At 40.0% G+C, this 18,563-nt stretch overlaps 1 protein-coding gene across 1 annotated transcript in view; it reads right to left on the bottom strand.

The window, feature by feature from the left end:
- Positions 1-18,563, bottom strand: part of PTPN12 (protein tyrosine phosphatase non-receptor type 12) — a 62,262-nt gene that overhangs the window by 25,131 nt on the left and 18,568 nt on the right. Inside the window, exons 2-6 of the mRNA XM_004591349.3 lie at positions 14,830-14,938; positions 7,448-7,524; positions 5,681-5,776; positions 4,086-4,124; positions 448-519 (exon numbers count right to left, since the gene is read on the bottom strand). Of these exons, the coding sequence (XP_004591406.2) occupies positions 448-519; positions 4,086-4,124; positions 5,681-5,776; positions 7,448-7,524; positions 14,830-14,938 (393 nt within the window). The remainder of the gene's footprint in view (positions 1-447; positions 520-4,085; positions 4,125-5,680; positions 5,777-7,447; positions 7,525-14,829; positions 14,939-18,563) is intronic.

The raw sequence follows: 18,563 nt of genomic DNA, 5'->3' as shown, positions 1-18,563 counted from the left end.
ACACATCCGAACATCAGCGAAAACACACAAACAAAAACGTACACACAGGGCAACAAAATGCTTGGATTCATAACCCACAACACCAAACTAACCTTTAAAATTTAAGCCCTAGATTTAATAATAAAAAAAATTCCAAAGCCATCCATTTGCTTATCTAAGTTGTACTTAGATGGTTTTAAATTTTTTAAACCACATGAATTTATTTCAACTTGCCAGATAATCATGAACAAGCATAAAGTTTTCACATTTATCAAAAAGGATGTGAAGGCTGAGCTAAGACAACATTTTTTTGGGGGGGCGGATAGTAAATAGTGCACAGTATCTGGCATAAAGTCTCCATCATCTCAATTTCACAGTTATTAGGGCAGGCGTATTACAATTCAATTATCCATTAATCTACCATGCCAATTTTCTCTTCAAACCCTTTACACAGAAACAAGTACTTACACAAGAAATTTTAAACGGTGCAAAGGTGATAGGGTCATCTCCATACAAGGGCCAATAGCGTTCACATTTTTTCTGTAGTCAAAAGAAAGGTTAGTTAGCAACCCACAGACTGGCTTTCTCACACATCCACAAACAGTTTGAGTCCTGCCGGTCATCTTGACACTCCTTCCCAACAGCAGAACCACATCGGCTGTCCTGCTCAGAGGATTCTCTCTGCTGTAATTCTGGATGTCAACACTGCACTATTGTAATGGCCTTCCGTTACTTTACAACAATCCTCGCCAAGTTGTTGCACATACTAAGAGTGTGTTTCAAATGTTCTGCTAGTGGCAAAAACGTTAGCCAAGCACAAACTAGTATCTTAACTATCCAATTTTACTTGAGAACTTCAGAAAGGGTAACCAATTTCTCCTTTAAACAGGTAAAGAGAACACTCAATTTTTGCTAGTTTCACCATTTCACGAAGCTGGGGAAGCGAGTGAAAAATCTAACTTCATATATAATACAGTGACTCAACTGTTAAGAAATGATTCCAGTTTAACAAGAACCAGTAAAATGAAAGCTGCTAAGTGACAATTTAGCTAAATGCACAACCTCACAAATTTCTTTTTTTTTTTTTATTCATTAATTACATTGTATTATGTGTCACAATTTCATAGGTACTGGGATTCTCCCCACCCCTCCCCACCATGGTGGATTCCTCCACCTTGTTGCATAACCACAGCTCAAGTTCAGTTGAGATTCCCCCATTGCAAGCGTATACCAAACATAGAGTCCAGCATCTTATTGTCCAGTCAAGTTCAATGGCTTCTTAGGTATACCCTCTCTGGTTTGAAGACAGAGCCAGCAGAGTATCATCCCGATCAATTAAAAGCTCCAACATACCATCAGTAAAAATTTAGCTAAATGCACAACCTCACAAATTTCTAACTAAATGTTCATGGTTCCAAATACATAACTACTTATAAGGGGTTGTAAACATTGCTCACAAGGAAAAACATATACTATATACTAGAGGTTTAACATCACAGGACTCTCGTTTTAAAGATCTATTTATTTTTATAGAAAAAGCAGATTTACAGAGAGGAGAGATGAAAGATCTTCCATTTGCTGGTTTACTCTCTAAATGTCTGCAACAGCCAGAGCTGAGCCAATCTGAAGTCACCTCTGGGCTCTGGACCAGAATTGCTACTTCCCCAGGCCACAAGCCGGGAGCTGGATCTGAAGTGGAGCAGCCGGGACTTGAACAGGTGCCCGTATGGGATGCCTGTGCTGGCAGGCAGAGGATTTTCCAGCTGAGCTATTGTGTTGGCCCCCACAGCACTCTCTAAACCTAATTTTTTTGTAGAAGTTGAATAGAAATGATAAAAATCATATCACTTCCAAGGGTCTTACTTTTACTTTTCTGTCTTCTACCTAACAAAGTCTTATTAATTTTGAGAAAGAAGTCAAATTGTAAAGGATCAATTTATTTAAAAATAGAAAGCTGTAATATGTTCCTCATTCATAAAAGTAGCTTAGAAAGGATTATATTAAGATTACATTCCAGTTCTAAGCATAAAATAAGCAACTGATATACCAAAATTACATGTTATGTACTACATGAGGAGACTTAAAATTTTGTGAAAAAATGAAAAGTTTATTTTGGTGCAGAAAGTCAAAAATCTGCACAATGTTTATTTTTGTTGGGAAGGCAGCTCAGATTTAGAGAGAGAAGAGCAGACTGAAACATCTTCCATTTGCTGGTTAACTCCCCAAGTGGCTGCAATGGCCGGAGTTGATCTGATCTGAAGCCAGGAGCTTCTTCCAGGTCTCCTACACGGGTGCAGACTCCCAAGGATCTGGGCCGTCCTCTACTGCTTTCCCAGTCCTTACACGGGGAGCAGGAAGTGGATCAGTGCTCATGTGGGATCCTGACACTTGTAAGGCCACTGAGCCACTGTGCCGGGCACTGTGCCTTGTTTTTCTTAACAGTTATTCTCAATGAAGGTTCTGAAGAGCCTTTATGTGTGATGTTATCTGTAATCTCTCAAGGCAGGTGTGAAACACTCCTTTTAAAGGTGAGAAAACTGAAGCTCAGAAGGGACAGTTGTTAGCACTGTAGTACAACTATAAATTAACACCAATAAATGAATATTAAAACACTTAAATAAAGGGTAGATGAGTTTGATTTTATATCTCACATTCTATCAGGTAATGTTCAAAAAGTCAGTCATTAAACTAAATTCATAGGTTCCAACTAATTCATGATATACTAACATAATATCATGAATACAAAACCCTGAGATTCAAAAAATTTTGCTTTTGATACTTAATTTTTGCATTTGATACTTAATTCTTTTTTTTTTTTAAGAATTATTTTATTTTTGTTAGAAAGTTAGACATTCAGAGAGGAGGACAGAGAGAGGGAAGTATGTCCTATCTGATGGTTCACTCCCCAAGTGGCTGCAATGGCTGGAGCTGAGCCAATCCGAAGCCAGGAGTCTGGAGCCACTTCTGGGTCTCCCACGCGGGTGCAGGGTCCCAAAGCTTTGGGCCGTCCTCGACTGCTTTCCCAGGCCACAAGCAGGGAGCTGGATGGGAAGTGGAGCTGCTGGGATTAGAACTGGCACCCATATGGGATCCCAGCACGTGCAAGGTGAGGACTTTAGCCACTAGGTAATCATGCTGGATCCTTGATACTTATTTCTTTATCAAGTACCACCACTGAATTAGTGTGAATTAATAGAATGAAAAAGAAAACTGATTCCTAAACTCTAGCAGTAAACACGCGAGGAAAGTAAAATTTACATTTTCTGATAGAATAAATTAGGGACAGTACTGGATCTCATACTCACAACATGTCACCAAGCTAGCATAATTTAATAATCTGCTTTCATATTTCTAATCTTATTTATTTTCTAACATTACTTAATTCTGATATAGGAAGTGTCTGAGAGGATTAAATAAATTATTAGTTAAAACAAGGTCTTCTAATCTTTTAAAGAATATCTCAAATAAGTGACAAATGTAATACATTGTTCTTGCAACACCCTTTATTGGAAAGGATTTAATAAAAACAAATTAAAATTAATTTTGTTTACTAACAAATTCATATAATATTTTGAATAAAATCACTATGTAATTTATTTACCATGAGAAAATATAACTGAGGGGCCATTGTGACAGAGTAGCGAGCTAATCTTGGGCCCACCAGTGCTAGCATCCCATGGAAGTGCCAGGCCATGTCCCGGGAGCCCCGCTTTCCACCCACCCCTGCCAGTGGCTTGCAGAAGCAGTGGAGGCTGGTTCAAGCCTTGGGACCCTTCACCTTGTGGGAGACCAACAAGTTGTTCCTGGATCTCAGCTCAACTACGGCTGTTGTGGCCATTTAAGGAGTGAACTAGTGGATGGAAGATCTCTCTCTCTCTCTCTTTGTGTAAAATCTGCCTTTTAGTAAAAGTAAATCAATCTTTAAAAAAAAAAACTAAGAAATTTTATTGAAGCCAGGAAAACAACATATAAAGGAATGTATCTAACTTGAGTTCAGACTGTAACAATGACAACAATCATAGTAAAGAGACCAGGATTAATTAACCTACAGATGAAATAAACTATAAAATAATAAAATAATTTTAAGCACTTGACGGGATACTTACCCTTCCCATCTCAAATTCTCGACAGGCCATTACAATGATCTATAAAAGAGGATATTAGTTAAACACAAATTTACTTTTTCAAATCAAAGATAAGCTTCAAGAATTACTTTTTCTTTTGAGCATAATGTTTACTTGATTTGTACAAAAAAGTAGTTTTGATACTGAAAGCATGAGTTAAGAAATGATTAAAATTACAAGTTCTAAACATCACCAAATAAAATGGGCTCAATTGGGGCTGGCATTGTGGCTTACCAGGTAAAGCCAATGGTCTGAACACCAGATCCCATACGGGTGCCAGTTCAATCTAGGCAGCTCCCTGCTACTGGCCTGGGAAAAGCAGGAGCAGATGAACCAAGTGCCTGGGCCCCTGCCACCCCCGTGGGAGGCCCAGAAAAAGCTTGTGGCTTCCAACTTTGGCCTTGATCATTCCTGGCCATTCCAGCTATCTGGTAAGAAAACCAGGGAATGGAAAACCAATCCCTCTGTCTCCTTCTAACTCTTAAATAGATAATCCTTAAATTGTTTTCATCCCTAACATCTTACAATGCAAACTTTCAAACTTATAGCAAAACTTCAAGAATTTTACAGATTCCTTATCTATATTCTACTTTTAATATTTCACTATATTTATTCTATCACATATCTGTCTCTCACTCAATCCATCTTTAAAAAATTGCATTTCTAAGCCAACTGCTCTCCTAAATACTTCAGCACATATATAATTATTTGAGTTTCAGTAATTTTGATACTGGATATATACCTTTCCCTTAGGGTAAATTTTATGTAGGATAAAAAAGCAGAGATCCTAAGTGAACATTTTCCACACTTTGACAAATATATATATATATATATATATATATATATACACACACACACACACACATATAAACACAACACAAACTCTATCAGATAAAGAATGTTCCTATCATCCCAAAAAGTCCTTATGCTCCTTTCCCAATATTCAACTTCAGTCAATAATAATAGCAAGCCTTAAGAAGCTGCATTTCTTCCCTGTTTCATTAATCTTTCAAAGCTTAGAGGAATTGCTCCTACACCACAGAACGAGCCCATCACAATGCTCGTGGCAGCTATGTGAGCTCCACAGGACCCACGCCCCACATCCACCATGCAGAGTCATCACCATGGCACCATCTGGATGCCAGCGGTGACGTGCTGTAGTGCAGGGCAACTCTGGGCAGAATCCTAACTCATTTAACTCCTGGCTTCCAAACCTAAAACCTAAAGATGCTCTACTTCTCTTTACCTAACCACCTGTCCAACTGGAATGTCAATGACCTGACATGTTTCTAGCTGAATGAGCTTCAGCAGGAAAGGCTGGGTGTGTCTACCTGCGAATCCTTGTATACTTCAGGTAACAATGCACAGTTATGTGCTTAGATATGTATTTCCTGGGCAGAGGGACTCAAATGGGCTTAACGAAGCATGTCTGCCCGTTATAAGTTATTTGGCATTTGTCTGGCTAGTTATTAACTTATGACAAGACTTACACTATGAAATTCTTATTAGTGATGGTTTAACATACCATTATGGTATGTTCACACAAGATGCCTTAGGTCATTACACATAATACTTACCACAACATTGTACTCCCATATCATCCTCCAAAAGTCTATTACTGTATTTGCTAAAGGTCCTTGGGTTGCCACATACGCTTTTGGCCCATAGACGCCCTAAAACGATGAAAAGCAAAATATATTTGTTACGTTACCAAAAACGCTTCATTACTTCAATTTGAAGATGTCAAATTTTATTAGTACTATGATCATTTTCATTCTGAAGCATTCCTGGTGCTGACATCATGGTAGGTAATGATGCCGCCATGATGCTGGCATCTATTTGAGCGCTGGTTCATATCGCAGCAGCTCTACTTCTGAGCCAACTCCCTGACAAAGTCCTGCAAAAAGTAGCAGAGGTGGTTCAAGTGTGTGGGCCTCTACACAACTGGATGAAGCTCCTGGCTCCTGACCTTGCCCTGCCCAGCCCTGGCTGTCGCAGCCATCTGGAGAAAGACACACACAGCCGATGAAGATCTACTTCTGGCTCTCCCTCTCTAACTCTCTCTCTAAAAAAAAAGCAGCTTTTTTTTGTTTGTTTGTTCGAGTAGACAAAAGCATGACAAAATCTCTTCGATTCATTTAACTTTGGGTGATCATTATTGATTTTGTGTTTATTAGATATGAAAACCAGGCTTACCTAGGAATTGAAAACAAAAGCCAACATCTAATCAACAACACTAACTGTAGCAGAAACGTAACTACATACTTTAACGTTCAAAGTAATGCTAAAGCCTCTCCGCGGTTCTTCGCTAGTCGTTTTTTCCCATGGCTGCCTTCAGTCACTCATTCAGCTCAGCAGAGTTTCCTTGGAGGGACAGTGTTTGGCTGAGCAGTTAAGATGCCCACACCCCACAGCAGGCCTTGCGTTACATTTCTTGCTCCAGCTCCCAATCCTAGTTGCTGGCTGGGATACTTGGATTCCTGGCTCTCCTACCTAGGAAATCTACATTTATCCAGTCCCCGGGCCTGGGCTCCAACCCTGGCAGCTCTGGATACATGGCAAGGGAGTCAGCGGATATGAACACTTTTTATCCGACCTTTATTAGTTTAAAAACAGAACATACACACTCTCATAGAAGGATATGAACAGTGACAACATCTGACACAATAATCCTGTTAGCTCTTCCAAATAAATCTTGGATTTCTTCTCAATTTTTTAAAAAGTGAATTTTGTTGGAAAAGAAAGCTTTGTTTGCAATCATGACTGTTCAGTGTTGAGGGAGGAAATACTAACCTTAATAACTTACACTTAAAGAATCAACAGGTAAAATGCTGAAATACGTATTGAAGAAGCAGTGAATATGAAACTGTTACGCGGAGAAATAACACAAAAACAGAAAAACGTCTATAATATCTGTATCCATCTTTATTGAAGATGATACAAACAAAATGTGGCTGCTTTGGAATAAAGTGTAGCCAGTGTCGGGTTTGGGTGACCACAAGAAACAGTGGTTTGTACTCCGTAACTTTAGTGTACTTAAGAAACTGTCAAATCAGTATTACTAGCAATTCCTCATTTCAGCCCTTATAATTTATCCTAGGAAATTCATCAAAAGAACAAAGGTGTTGACTGGAAGATTATCAAGAAACCCTGGAAACAACGTGTGCGCTGCAGGGCCTAAGCACGTCCAGTTAAACAAGCAAGGAGGCCAGGAGGAAGCGGTGGTCAGCTCATGCTTTTGTGATGGTGGAACCATGCTTGGTCAAGTTCAAAAGTTTCAATGAAATTGATACTCAGCAGACATTTGGTTTGGCAGAGAAACACTCTCTGGAGCTAACACCTACCTTAATGAAATTTGCATTGATGTAGTCTGAGTCTTGAGAAGGAGTTTTTAATGTCAACTTAACTCGGCTATGATCAACTAAAAAAAAAAAATTACAAAATATATTCAGTTAGACAGATTTTTGCTAATGTAGCATGAGTAAATAAAATATAACATTTTCTTAAAGAAAAGTTTATGAATATAGGGCGGGAGGGTAGGTATTTGACTTAGTGGCTAAGATGCTGCCTGAAACCTGTGCAACCCACAGGGAGTAGCGCCCAGGTTCTGGTCTTGTTTCTACTTCCAGTCCGAGTTTCTCACTAACGTGTTGTGAACAGCAGCAGATGACCAACCAACAGTATGCAGGGTCATCCTTCTGACTCTTTTAAGACGTAACTACCCTGTGCATCACCTCAGATTTGTGCAGCAAAGTCCGGAGAATAGCCTCTTTAGCTTTAAGACAACATTTTAAATTTTAAAATAGTTTAAATCCATTTATTTCAGAGTCAAGAGTTACAGAGAGGAAGAGGGATGGCCCGTCTGTTGGCTCACTGCCCAAATGGCAGCTGCCGCAGGGGCTGGTCAGGAGCCAGGAGTTTCTCCCTGGGCTCCAGGGTAGGTGCAGGGGCCAACGGCTTTCTCAGCTGACTTAGCAGGGAGTGGGACCGGAAACGCAGCAGACAGGAATTGACCCAGCACCCAGATGGGACGCCAGCATTGCACCCTAGCTTAATCTGTGAGGCGACACTGCCAGCCCCACAAAGTATTATTGATAAGATATTAAGAATGATGAAGCATTTGTAAATTATGAGGGCATGATAATCTAAAACATGAGAATACTTCGACTTGTAATTCTCGTATTACATAACATATATATAGACAGATGTACATATTTGCTCAATATTTTCCATAAATTGCTTTATATCGTTTCTCATTCTTCCATGTCAACTATTTCTTATTGATTTCTATGAAATCTATATAAAAAAGAGAAATCAGCCTGCTTGCTGATACTCCAAAGACTTTTTATTTAGGACTTACGGTCTCCTTCAATGTATAAAAGTTCTGAAGACTAACTTCCTATGAGTTTTTTAGAACACCACTGGATGAGTTCTTGCTACAACACATGAAGAAGCTCATGCTGCCCATACAGTGTACCTCTTGCAATGTCATCAGCTAGGGGCTCCACTACAAAGATCATCTTTCTCTTAGTAGCTGGCACATATTTGGTGGGAGCCCATGAAATCCTAAAGCAGCAAATGTGTAAAACGTAAAATAGTGTGGCACTATGATCCCTTTGAGTACTGCTATTTTGGCTTAAGAAGTCAAGTCACAGTAAAATGCCAGAATCCCATATAGGCACTGGTTCAAGACCGGACTGGGCACTCAGGACTCAGTCCAAATGCTTAGGCTGTTGCATCCATGTGGGAAATCCAAATGAAGCTCCTAGCTCCTTGCTTTGGTCTGGACAAGCCATGGCCATTCCAGCTACTGGAAAAAAAGGTCTGTCTGTTCTTCTCCCTGAAACCCTGACTTCAAAATAAATACAATCTAAAAAAAGGAAAATTGCCAAGATGAAAATTTTAAGCATTTGCAAAACAGAAAACAGTGTAACAAAATTGTCATATATGGGCCCTGTGCGGTAGCCTAATGGCTAAAGTCCTCGCCTTGCACGTGCTGGAATCCCATATAGACACTGGTTCTAATCCTGGCTGCTCCACTTCCCATTCAGCTCCCTGCTTGTGGCCTGGGAAAGCAGTAGAGGATGGCCCAAAGTCTTAGGACACTGCACCTGCATGGGAGACCCACAAGAAGCTCCTGGCTCCGGATCAGCTCAGCTCTGGCCATTGCAGCCACTTGGGGGGGTGAACCAGTGGATGAAAGATCTTTCTCTCTGTATCTCCTGTCTGTCTATCTGCCTTTCCAATAAAAACAATAAATAAATCTTAAAAAAAAAAAAAACTGTCACACAGTCATTACCAAGCTTCAACAATTATCTATATTTTGCCAACCTTATTACATCTAACCCAAATACTCAACAGGTAGGGGCTTGAAAAGAAAATTAAATACAAAATCAAAATATAAGATTTCTGGTGTCATATATTTTATACTAGGTTTGATGTGTTAAGTTCAAAATAGAGAAAAGAAATGCATTTGCTAAAATTCGTGGCTCAACCGTGAATGGGCAAGATTCTAAAAGCTCTCTGCTTCTCAAAATGAACAACAACAACAACAAAAAAACACTATAAACTCAGTAAAATAAAGTTCTCCTTCTGTTAAAAAGATGAGATTCTTCATTTAAGTTCTGAAGCAAACTTGAAATAGTCTACAGCCTTATACAGTCACAGTGTAGTATTATAGTGTTCATGCAACATTTCAGCTGTAATTGAATACCCTTCATAGGAGTTGCTGCTGTGGTGTAGCGGCTTGGGCTGCATACAGCATGTGACACCAACACCAGAAATGAGCATCTGCGTGGATCCTGGCTGCTCCACTCAGGGCCCCTGACTCTGCTCCTGGGCCGGGAAGGTGGGGGAGGATGACAACCCAGCAGACGCTTAGAGTCCTGACCTATAGGGGACACCTGCGGGCCGGTCCTGGCTCTGGCCTAGCCCAACACAAGCTATTGAAACCATTCTCTTCATCTCTCTCTACCTTTCAGATAAATAATTATTTTTTAAAAAATTATTAAATAACACAAGTAGAAAGGATCTAAAGTTAAAGAAATGAAAAATCATTCTTCTGTATGGTTTTGCTGATTGCTTCTACAATTTTCCAAGCACTCAATTCTAAACTATTCATAATCAATAGTGTCCACAAGAAACTCTTCAAAGAATTTGGTTTTAAATATCCAGCAGCAAAACAAAGAAGCATATGAATATTTTCACTTTTAAGGAAACACAAAATGCCTGTTAACCAAATCCCAACCTTGAAAACCAAAGGGACCAGTGCCATGGCTCATCAACAGGCTAATTCTTCAGCTTGTGGCACCAACATCCCATATGGGTTCAAAGTCCGTGTCCCAGATGCTCCACTTCTCATCCAGCTCCCTGTTTATGGTTGGGGAAAGCATTGGAGTATGGCCCATGTCTTCGGGACCTTGCACCCACGTGGGAGACCTGGAAAAGGTTCCTTATTTCCAATCAGCTTAGCGCTGGTCATTGTGGCCATTCGGGGAGTTAAGCAGTGGACAGAAGATCTGTCTCCACCCTCCAAATAAAAATTAATAAATCTTTAAAATGATCACCATAATTAATACTACATGAGAAAAGGTAACCTGCATCGCAGCTAAAGACTGGCTTAGTTTTTGCCTTGTCCACAAATTACAGGAGTATCAAAGAGCATCTAGAAATCTTGACCTAACAGCATCGAGAAATCTCAATTCTGGGAGGCCACAAAAGCTCTTAGAATGCCAAAAGACTTTTTTTTTTGAAGAAACCACTAAAAAATATATGTGATTTGAAAAGGCTTCACCAATGAAAACATACAAATGGCAAATGAAAACATATTCAACATCAGAGGAATGCAGATTAGACCACCTAAGAGAAATAAAATGTCCACACAACAAACACAGATACAAAAAATATTCACAGCAATTAACTTGTGAACAATTAAACAAAATTTGATGCCTCCATACAAAGGAATGTTAAACAAATTCATTCCCACTGATATGTGCTATACAAATGAATCTCAAAAATGGACTCAATGAAAAGGAGCCAGAAAGAGAAGACTGTACATAGTTTTGTATGATCATGTTTACACTGAATTTCCAGAACAGAAAAATCTGTAGCAATACAGAGCAAACTACAGTTACCTAGGACTAAAGCTATCTCTGAGGTGAATAGATACGACCCACAACGAGGGTGGGCATTTCAGGCAGTGGTTAAAATGATACTTGAGGTGCCCGGACCCCATTTTTACATTGCCTGGATTTGAGCTGTGGCTCCACTTCCAATCTAACTTCTTGTTAGGGCACATTTGGGCAGGCAGCCGACGACATCTGAAGTACTGGGAGTTCCTGCCACTCACGTGGGAGGCTAGAATTGAGGCCTGAGCACCTGCCTTTGGTGGCACTGGAACAAACTAACGGATACAAAATTACTTCCTATATCTATCTGCCTTTCAAATAAATAGTGGATTTTAAAAATGTATTTATGTTTATTGGAAAGACAGATTTATAGAGAGAAGGAGAGACGGAGAGAAAGATCTTCCATCTGCTGCTTCACTCCTCAAGTGGCTACAATGGCCATTGCTGAGCTGATCTGAAGCCAGGAGCAAGAAGCTTCTTCCAGGTCTCCCACAGGGGTGCAGGGTTCCAAGGCTTTGGGCTGTCCTCAACTGCTGTTTCAGGCCACAAGCAGGGACCTGGATGGGAAGTAGAACAATCGAAATACGAATTGGCACCCATAATAATGGGACCCTGTTGCCTGCAAAGTGAGGATTTTAGCCATTAGGCTACCACACCTGGCCCAAATAGTCTTTAAAAAACCAGAAATGTGCTAGAACTGAATTATGCTGATTACTGCACAACTCATACTATTTTTGGGTGCTGGGGGCTGTGCAGCAAGTTAATCCCCCGCTTATTAGTGCCAACATCAAATATGGGGGCTGCTTTGCATGGAGGTTGTTCTTCTAATCCAGCTCCTGGGCTTGATGTCTGGGAAAGCAATGGAGATGGCTCAAGCTCTTGGGCCTCAGCATTCACATGGGAGACTGGCAAGAAGCACCAGGCTCCTAAATTTGGACTAGCCCAACTCTGGCAGTTGCAGCCAGTGCAGTAGTGAACCACAGATGGAAGATCTCTCTCTGTGTACCCTTCGGCCCTGTAATTCTGACTTTCCAGGCAAAATAAGTAAATCTTAAGGAAAAAAAAAAAAAAAAGGAAACTGCAAAATTATTCTTGAACAGTTGTAAGCATACATCTCTAAGTACAATTAATTTCAATATCACTTTAAAAATCAAATTAGGTAAAAATGTATTGGAAACCTAGCCACCAAACCTTAAATAACTAAAAGGAAAAAATAGATTGTCATTCTGATTACATTTTAGCAACTAGAGACAGTTCTACTACAAGGTCTCAAAATTTTAGCTCCAGGACATTTGGGGCCTACAGAATTCTTAGCTGTGGAGACCATATCTTAGGTATTGTAAGATTTATAATAGTATTACTGGTCTCTACCCATTACATGTCAGGGACAGCTTGCCCATCTCCAAATCCCACAACCAAAATGTGCCTAGACACTGTCCAATGTCTCCTAGGAGCAAAATCACCCCAGCTGGGAACCAATGTCACGATACAAACCTCCTGGGTTTATATGACCACTCTACCCTGTTAGCTATACAACAAGTTATGTAACTTTTCTAGGTCTCAGTTTGCTGTATGCAAAATGTCAGCTAATAATAGCTATCTTCCAATTCTGTTATAACTATGCAATGTATTTATCAAAGAACATAGCACAATGTCAGGGTTCTCATTGTGCAGAAGGCTACTTGAACAACACGCCCCTCATCCCCCAACCCCCCACTGTCTACTGGCTTGACCAGAATAAAAATCCTACAAGGGCAGGAATTCTAGTCAGTTTGCCTTTTGTTATTTGCCAAAAAATTGCACAGGCTCCACATTTGGTAAAAACAGAATGAAACAACATGTAAAAACAAAAATCCAGAGGTGTTGAACACTTATTTCCCTAGGATCATCTGTGCACTGCGTGGTGGCTCCTCACCAGATACTAAAGATACTGGCATCTTATTCTGGGTGTTCCAGCCTCTAGAGCAGTAATAAAGAATTTTCTGTTCAGTATAAGCCACCCAGCTTGTGATGTCTGTTTAAACAGTCTGATTGGACTGAGACAATTGGTGAGAAACACGGGGCATATTTTGTGAAAACATACTGAATGGTTAACTATGTACTGGATATAATTCTAACCATTTCATATAAACCTATGTAACGGTCAAAACAATCCTAAAAATTCTGCTATAACTGTTACTTTTAGCTACTATCACCAAATACTTGAGGCTGATTATTTATAAGGAAGAGTAGCATATTTAGCTCACAAGCTGGCAAGCTGAGGGACTCAAAGTCTAAACAACAGGGACCCTCGGAGGGTCTCTCTGAACGCCTCAATGTGTGCTGGACAGCGCCAGGAAAGCAGCACGTGGTGTGCCAGAGGGCTCAGGTTCACATTTAACAAGAGCCACCTCAACCCCTTCTGAGGGCAGAACCCCAATGGCCTAATTACTCCCTACCTGGACCCACCTCTTAAAGATCCCGCCTCCCTAGTGGTCAAGCCTGGGGGGTGGGGACAGAGTCAAACCATGCAAATCTTGTAAAGCACCACACAGAAACCAAGGCAGAGAGGACCATTCCAAATCCACAGCCAGCAAGTGGGAGGGACAGAACTGAAGTTCCAGGGCCAGAACCCTTCACCATCCCGGCGTGCTGACACTCGCTAATTGTGCTAAGTGGAAATCCATACATCCTTCAGCAGCGAATAATGTAGAACAGTAACAACAGAAAGATGAAGGACGAAATTTTTAAGTGAAGAAGTCAGCTAGCTAAGAAGATAAAAGCAGGAGCTGAGAGATAAAGGGATGATTCTTAAAGAGTTATGGAAGATGAAATTTTAGAAACACTGATAAAAGATAACAAAAATTGATAACGAACTGATAACACAAACAGTGATGAAAGGCCACTGAATCAGGCAATGAGTAAGTTACTGGGAACTTCATTGAGGACAAGTCAGAGAAAACAAACTTCAAGAATGAATGAATGAGAGCGGAGGAAATGCTGTCACAGGACGTATGTTAAAGAGAGACGAAAAGGGCAGGTATGAAGGTAGGTTTTATTTTATATGATGGGGACATGGTCAAACATATTTTCTGAATTAAAATCATTTTGCCAAGAAACTACACTACCTAAACATGAATATTATTATTATTATTAGATTACAATGCTGTCAGTCTAAAACATGCTATGGATTCGTAGTCCGCATGTAGCACACAGGTACTGGAGTCATTTTAATATTTCGTTTCTTTCATGTATGGTTAAAGTTTGTAATGAGATCAGATAACTAATTTGACAACACTTCACAAAATATATTCAACTGTGTATATCATTTTACCTAAAAAAGTAAAACAGCTTTTTTTGCACATAGTCTACAAAAGTATCACTGAATTGCTGGTATTGAGAAGTAATTCAGCATTGAGAAACTCCCCAGTAGCTGGATAACGAGAAGCAGCAACTGCCGGAAACAGAAATAAGCGGCACAGTTTCAGATGATTATCTAAGTGCCTTCCAGAAGGTAATTAACACTTCCTGTAATAAGAAAACTCAGGAATACAGCTAATTGGGTTACAGCACGCTCATTAGCAGTTTCATTTGCTCTATCAAGGGCATTTCAAACTTACATGGTAGTATGTCCTTATATCTGTTCTTTTTAACATTTTCTTCTTTTTCTCCAGTGGCTGTGGGGTAAATCTTTTCTGTTCTATATTTGGTAGATAATCTTCTTAATCGCTTAAAATAAAAAAAAAAAAGTTCAAGTTTAGAGAAACACTGAGTATTTTTTTAAAAAAATTTAATGATTTACAAATAACTTTTCATTGACTTTTGCTGACCCCGGTTCTTCATAACTAATTTTTGTTTCTCTAAACTCATAATTTTCTCATCCCATAATAATAAATCCAGGAATAATATCCTTTTGAGTTTGAGTACAAATATAAATTAATGTTTATTCCAAATGCACAGCTTAGGGGGCAGATACCAAGAGGGAAAGCAGATTTAAAAAACAACTCTAACCAACTGAGCCAGGCTGTTTAACTCACTCCTTGGTGCACACAGTCTACTTCTGGTATTTTAACGAAGGGTTCCAATAGCCAGCCAAGTTTTAAATCCAGGCGTGAAGCTGTTACGTTTCTTTCTGCCTTTTCTGCATAAACCGTGAGCCCCCGTGATGTGCAAGGTTCTCTCAAAGGCACTGTAATTACTTGTAAGACACTGCAAGACAGAGCTCTTTCACAGTGCGGGGACGTGTCCAACAAAGACCAGTTCTGCTTCTTCACTGCATTACAGAAGTGGCTTGTGGGCTACTGACAAATTCTTACCACATATGGCAGTAGGGATGTTCTTGGGGCTGGAATATTTCTGCGTGTCAGTAATACACTTCCTGCTTTCAGAAGCACTGAAAGTCAGCATTGTGAATTGTTTAAATTCTACTCAATTACATGGCTAAAATGTAATTTCAAAGGAGGCTCCTTTCTCCCAGACTTAAAGACATGTGGAAAGCACCCTAGTTTTATTACTCATCAAACTATCAAACAGAAACAAAATGAAAAAGATGTTTGACAATGCTGAACTTCATTATTTACATTTTTTTTTTGCTATTTGTGATGTTGATATTTAAGTAACTAAGAATTCTATGTCTGTATTTTTAAAAAGTACAGATGTTAATAGTAAAATATGTTGAGGAGTAAAGAAGCTGCTGTTGTTAAGCATGTGGAGAAATTAAAAGTGATACAATGCTGGGAGAAAAAAAAAAAATTACTCGTACAACCCCCAGAAGGGTAACTCAGCAAACACAAATGCACATTCCTAATTCAGGAATTTAGTAGACCGTTCTCCTGATACAAATGGCACGCATGTGAAATGATGCATGCACAAAGTTATTTGCTGCGTTGTTCACACGCAGACAGTAAGATAAAAGTCTATCAATAAGAGACTGGCTACATTTGTTTCATTCAAAGACAGCTGGGAAATAAACGAGGGAATTACACATAGTCATATGGCCACTTCTCACAAGTATATATTAAATGTATAAAGCAGGACACGCAATAATGCACAGAATACTGATGTTAGAAAGATCTTCCCATCCAGCTCCCTGCTTTGTGGCCTGGGAACGCAGCGGAGGACAGCCCAAAGCCTTGGGACCCTGCACCTGCTGGGGAGACCTGGAAGAGGCTCCTGGATCCTGGCTCAAGATCAGCTTACAGCTCTGGCTTTGGTGGCCATTTGGGGATCATATCAGAGGATTGTAGATCTTTTCTTTGTCCCTCTTTCTCTCTATAAATCTGCCTTTCCAATAAAAATAAAGATTTTTTTAAAAAAGATTCTAAAGGGAACAAGTAAACTAAAAATGACCGTCATGATTTTCATTACTGTTATTAAAGCTCTTTATTTACATATGTAAGTCATATATCAGACCTATATATCTGGGCCCCGCACAGTAGCCTAGTGGCTAAAAGTTCTTGCTTGCACGTGCTGAGATCCCACATGGGAATCGGTTCTAATCCCGGCAGCCTCGTTTCCCATCCAGGTCCCTGCCTGAGGACTGCCCATGGGCCTGGGGACCCTGCACCCATGTGGGAGACCCTCAAGAAGCTCCTGGCTCCTGGCTTTGGATCAGCTCAGCTCCAGCCATTGCAGACACTTGGGGAGTGAACCATCGGATGGAAGATCTTCCTCTCTGTCTCTCCTCTCTGTATATCCGCCTTTGCAATAAAAACGAATAAATCTTTAAAAAAAAGATTTAATGCACCGCAAAATGCAATAAATCTGAATTAGAGAAAAACGTTAACTTTACTAGCTGCAGCTAGCAAACGGAAGAAGGAGTGTGTCCCACGGTCACGATCAGCTGAAAACTCTACATGGAATTGCCAACACGAGGCAAGGAGGGTGAATTTCATTCTAGTATGGGATGTTTCTGGAATAATTTCTTCTTCTACATGACAAATCAAGTTTCTGAGAAATGTGCCATACAAAGTTTTTAAGTGAAGTGCCTGTAAGTTTCATTGGCATGAGATACTTTTGTATCACAAATTTTTTATTCACAGTTTTTAAAGGCTTGGTAGACTATGGAATGCCTTCTTTGAACTTGAAAATGAAGAATGTTCTATTAAAAGTCTTCTGCATAAGTGGTGTACTTGGGAATTTTCATATCCACAGAGGTTAAAAGGTGGTCCATAATGTATTATGATTTGCACTTAAAATCAAGCAAACTGCACTTGACTATATTAATTTAAAAACTCTAGAGATTTATTTACTACTCAAAAAAGTCAGTTTATCGTCAGCTACATGAACAAACATGCTGGGTGTGCCACATCCTACCTGTGTGGCGATGAGTCTGTTGAACCTCTCCAAGTCTTACCTTCTGTAAGGCAGAAAATACCTCCATTCAACAAAGAGCCAGGCACATTAAACGGCTTGGTAAGTGTTAACTATTATTATTGAAACAATTACTGAACCTAAATGTTACCAATTTAAAATGCTCTTTAGAACAAAGAGTTACATAGCTCCAGCTAATCTGTCTAAAGCCATAAAGGAGTTTGTATGTCAAGGTTGAGGCAAGTTCTCTCACAATCACCTTGGAGGCCAGACTGCTGGGACCTACCTGGGTTTCGGATGCAGTGGGCATCTTGAGTGGAGCCTGGGAACTTGCATTTTAGTAAGTTTCTGGGTACTGATGCTGCTGCTAACTGTTGGCCATTTATTAACATTTACTGGTCTAGCATCTTTGCGCCCTGAAGGAGCAATCACTGTTGATTGAATAGCTGCTAAAAAGATGATTTTCAACAATTCTTAGGTGTCTCTACATTTTATGCACTGGCTGGCAGTATAAAATGATTTTTGTAAAAGTGATTAGGGATTTTGCATGGGAAATTGGGAAACAGGGATGAAAAAAGGAAGAGAGTCGTGATTAAGGAACAACTGAAGAAAGGCTATGGGGAGGAGCTCAGAACTCGGCACCAGCTGGACCGCAGGCTGCGACACACAGAGGACTTGGAAGAAAGCATCAGAGGTCTGAGTGGCGAACAGGAAAAGCAAAACTTCCATCTTTCTACCTTAAGAAACACCAGAATAATCCGACAGTGGTAGCATTTCCCATCAACAGAGTCCAAGCGGAAACAGCCTGCCTGAAAACGCCCGCCTTGGTAATCCATCACCTTTCTTGGCTCCCTGGTGGTTACGCCACTTGCACACCGCCAAACCTACCTACCTTTTAATCCCTGGGGCCTGTAGAAAGTTTCTGATGTTCCGCATCCAAAAATCATCTCTACTTTTTGCATTCATTTTATCTTTATGTATTCCGAACATTCACTTAGTAAAAACAAAAATACTATCAGACTAGCATCGGCAACGTCCTACT

This window comes from Ochotona princeps, chromosome 32, assembly GCF_030435755.1.
Source record: "Ochotona princeps isolate mOchPri1 chromosome 32, mOchPri1.hap1, whole genome shotgun sequence".
Lineage (NCBI taxonomy): Eukaryota > Metazoa > Chordata > Mammalia > Lagomorpha > Ochotonidae > Ochotona > Ochotona princeps.
This window is presented reverse-complemented; position numbering and strand designations above follow the sequence as displayed.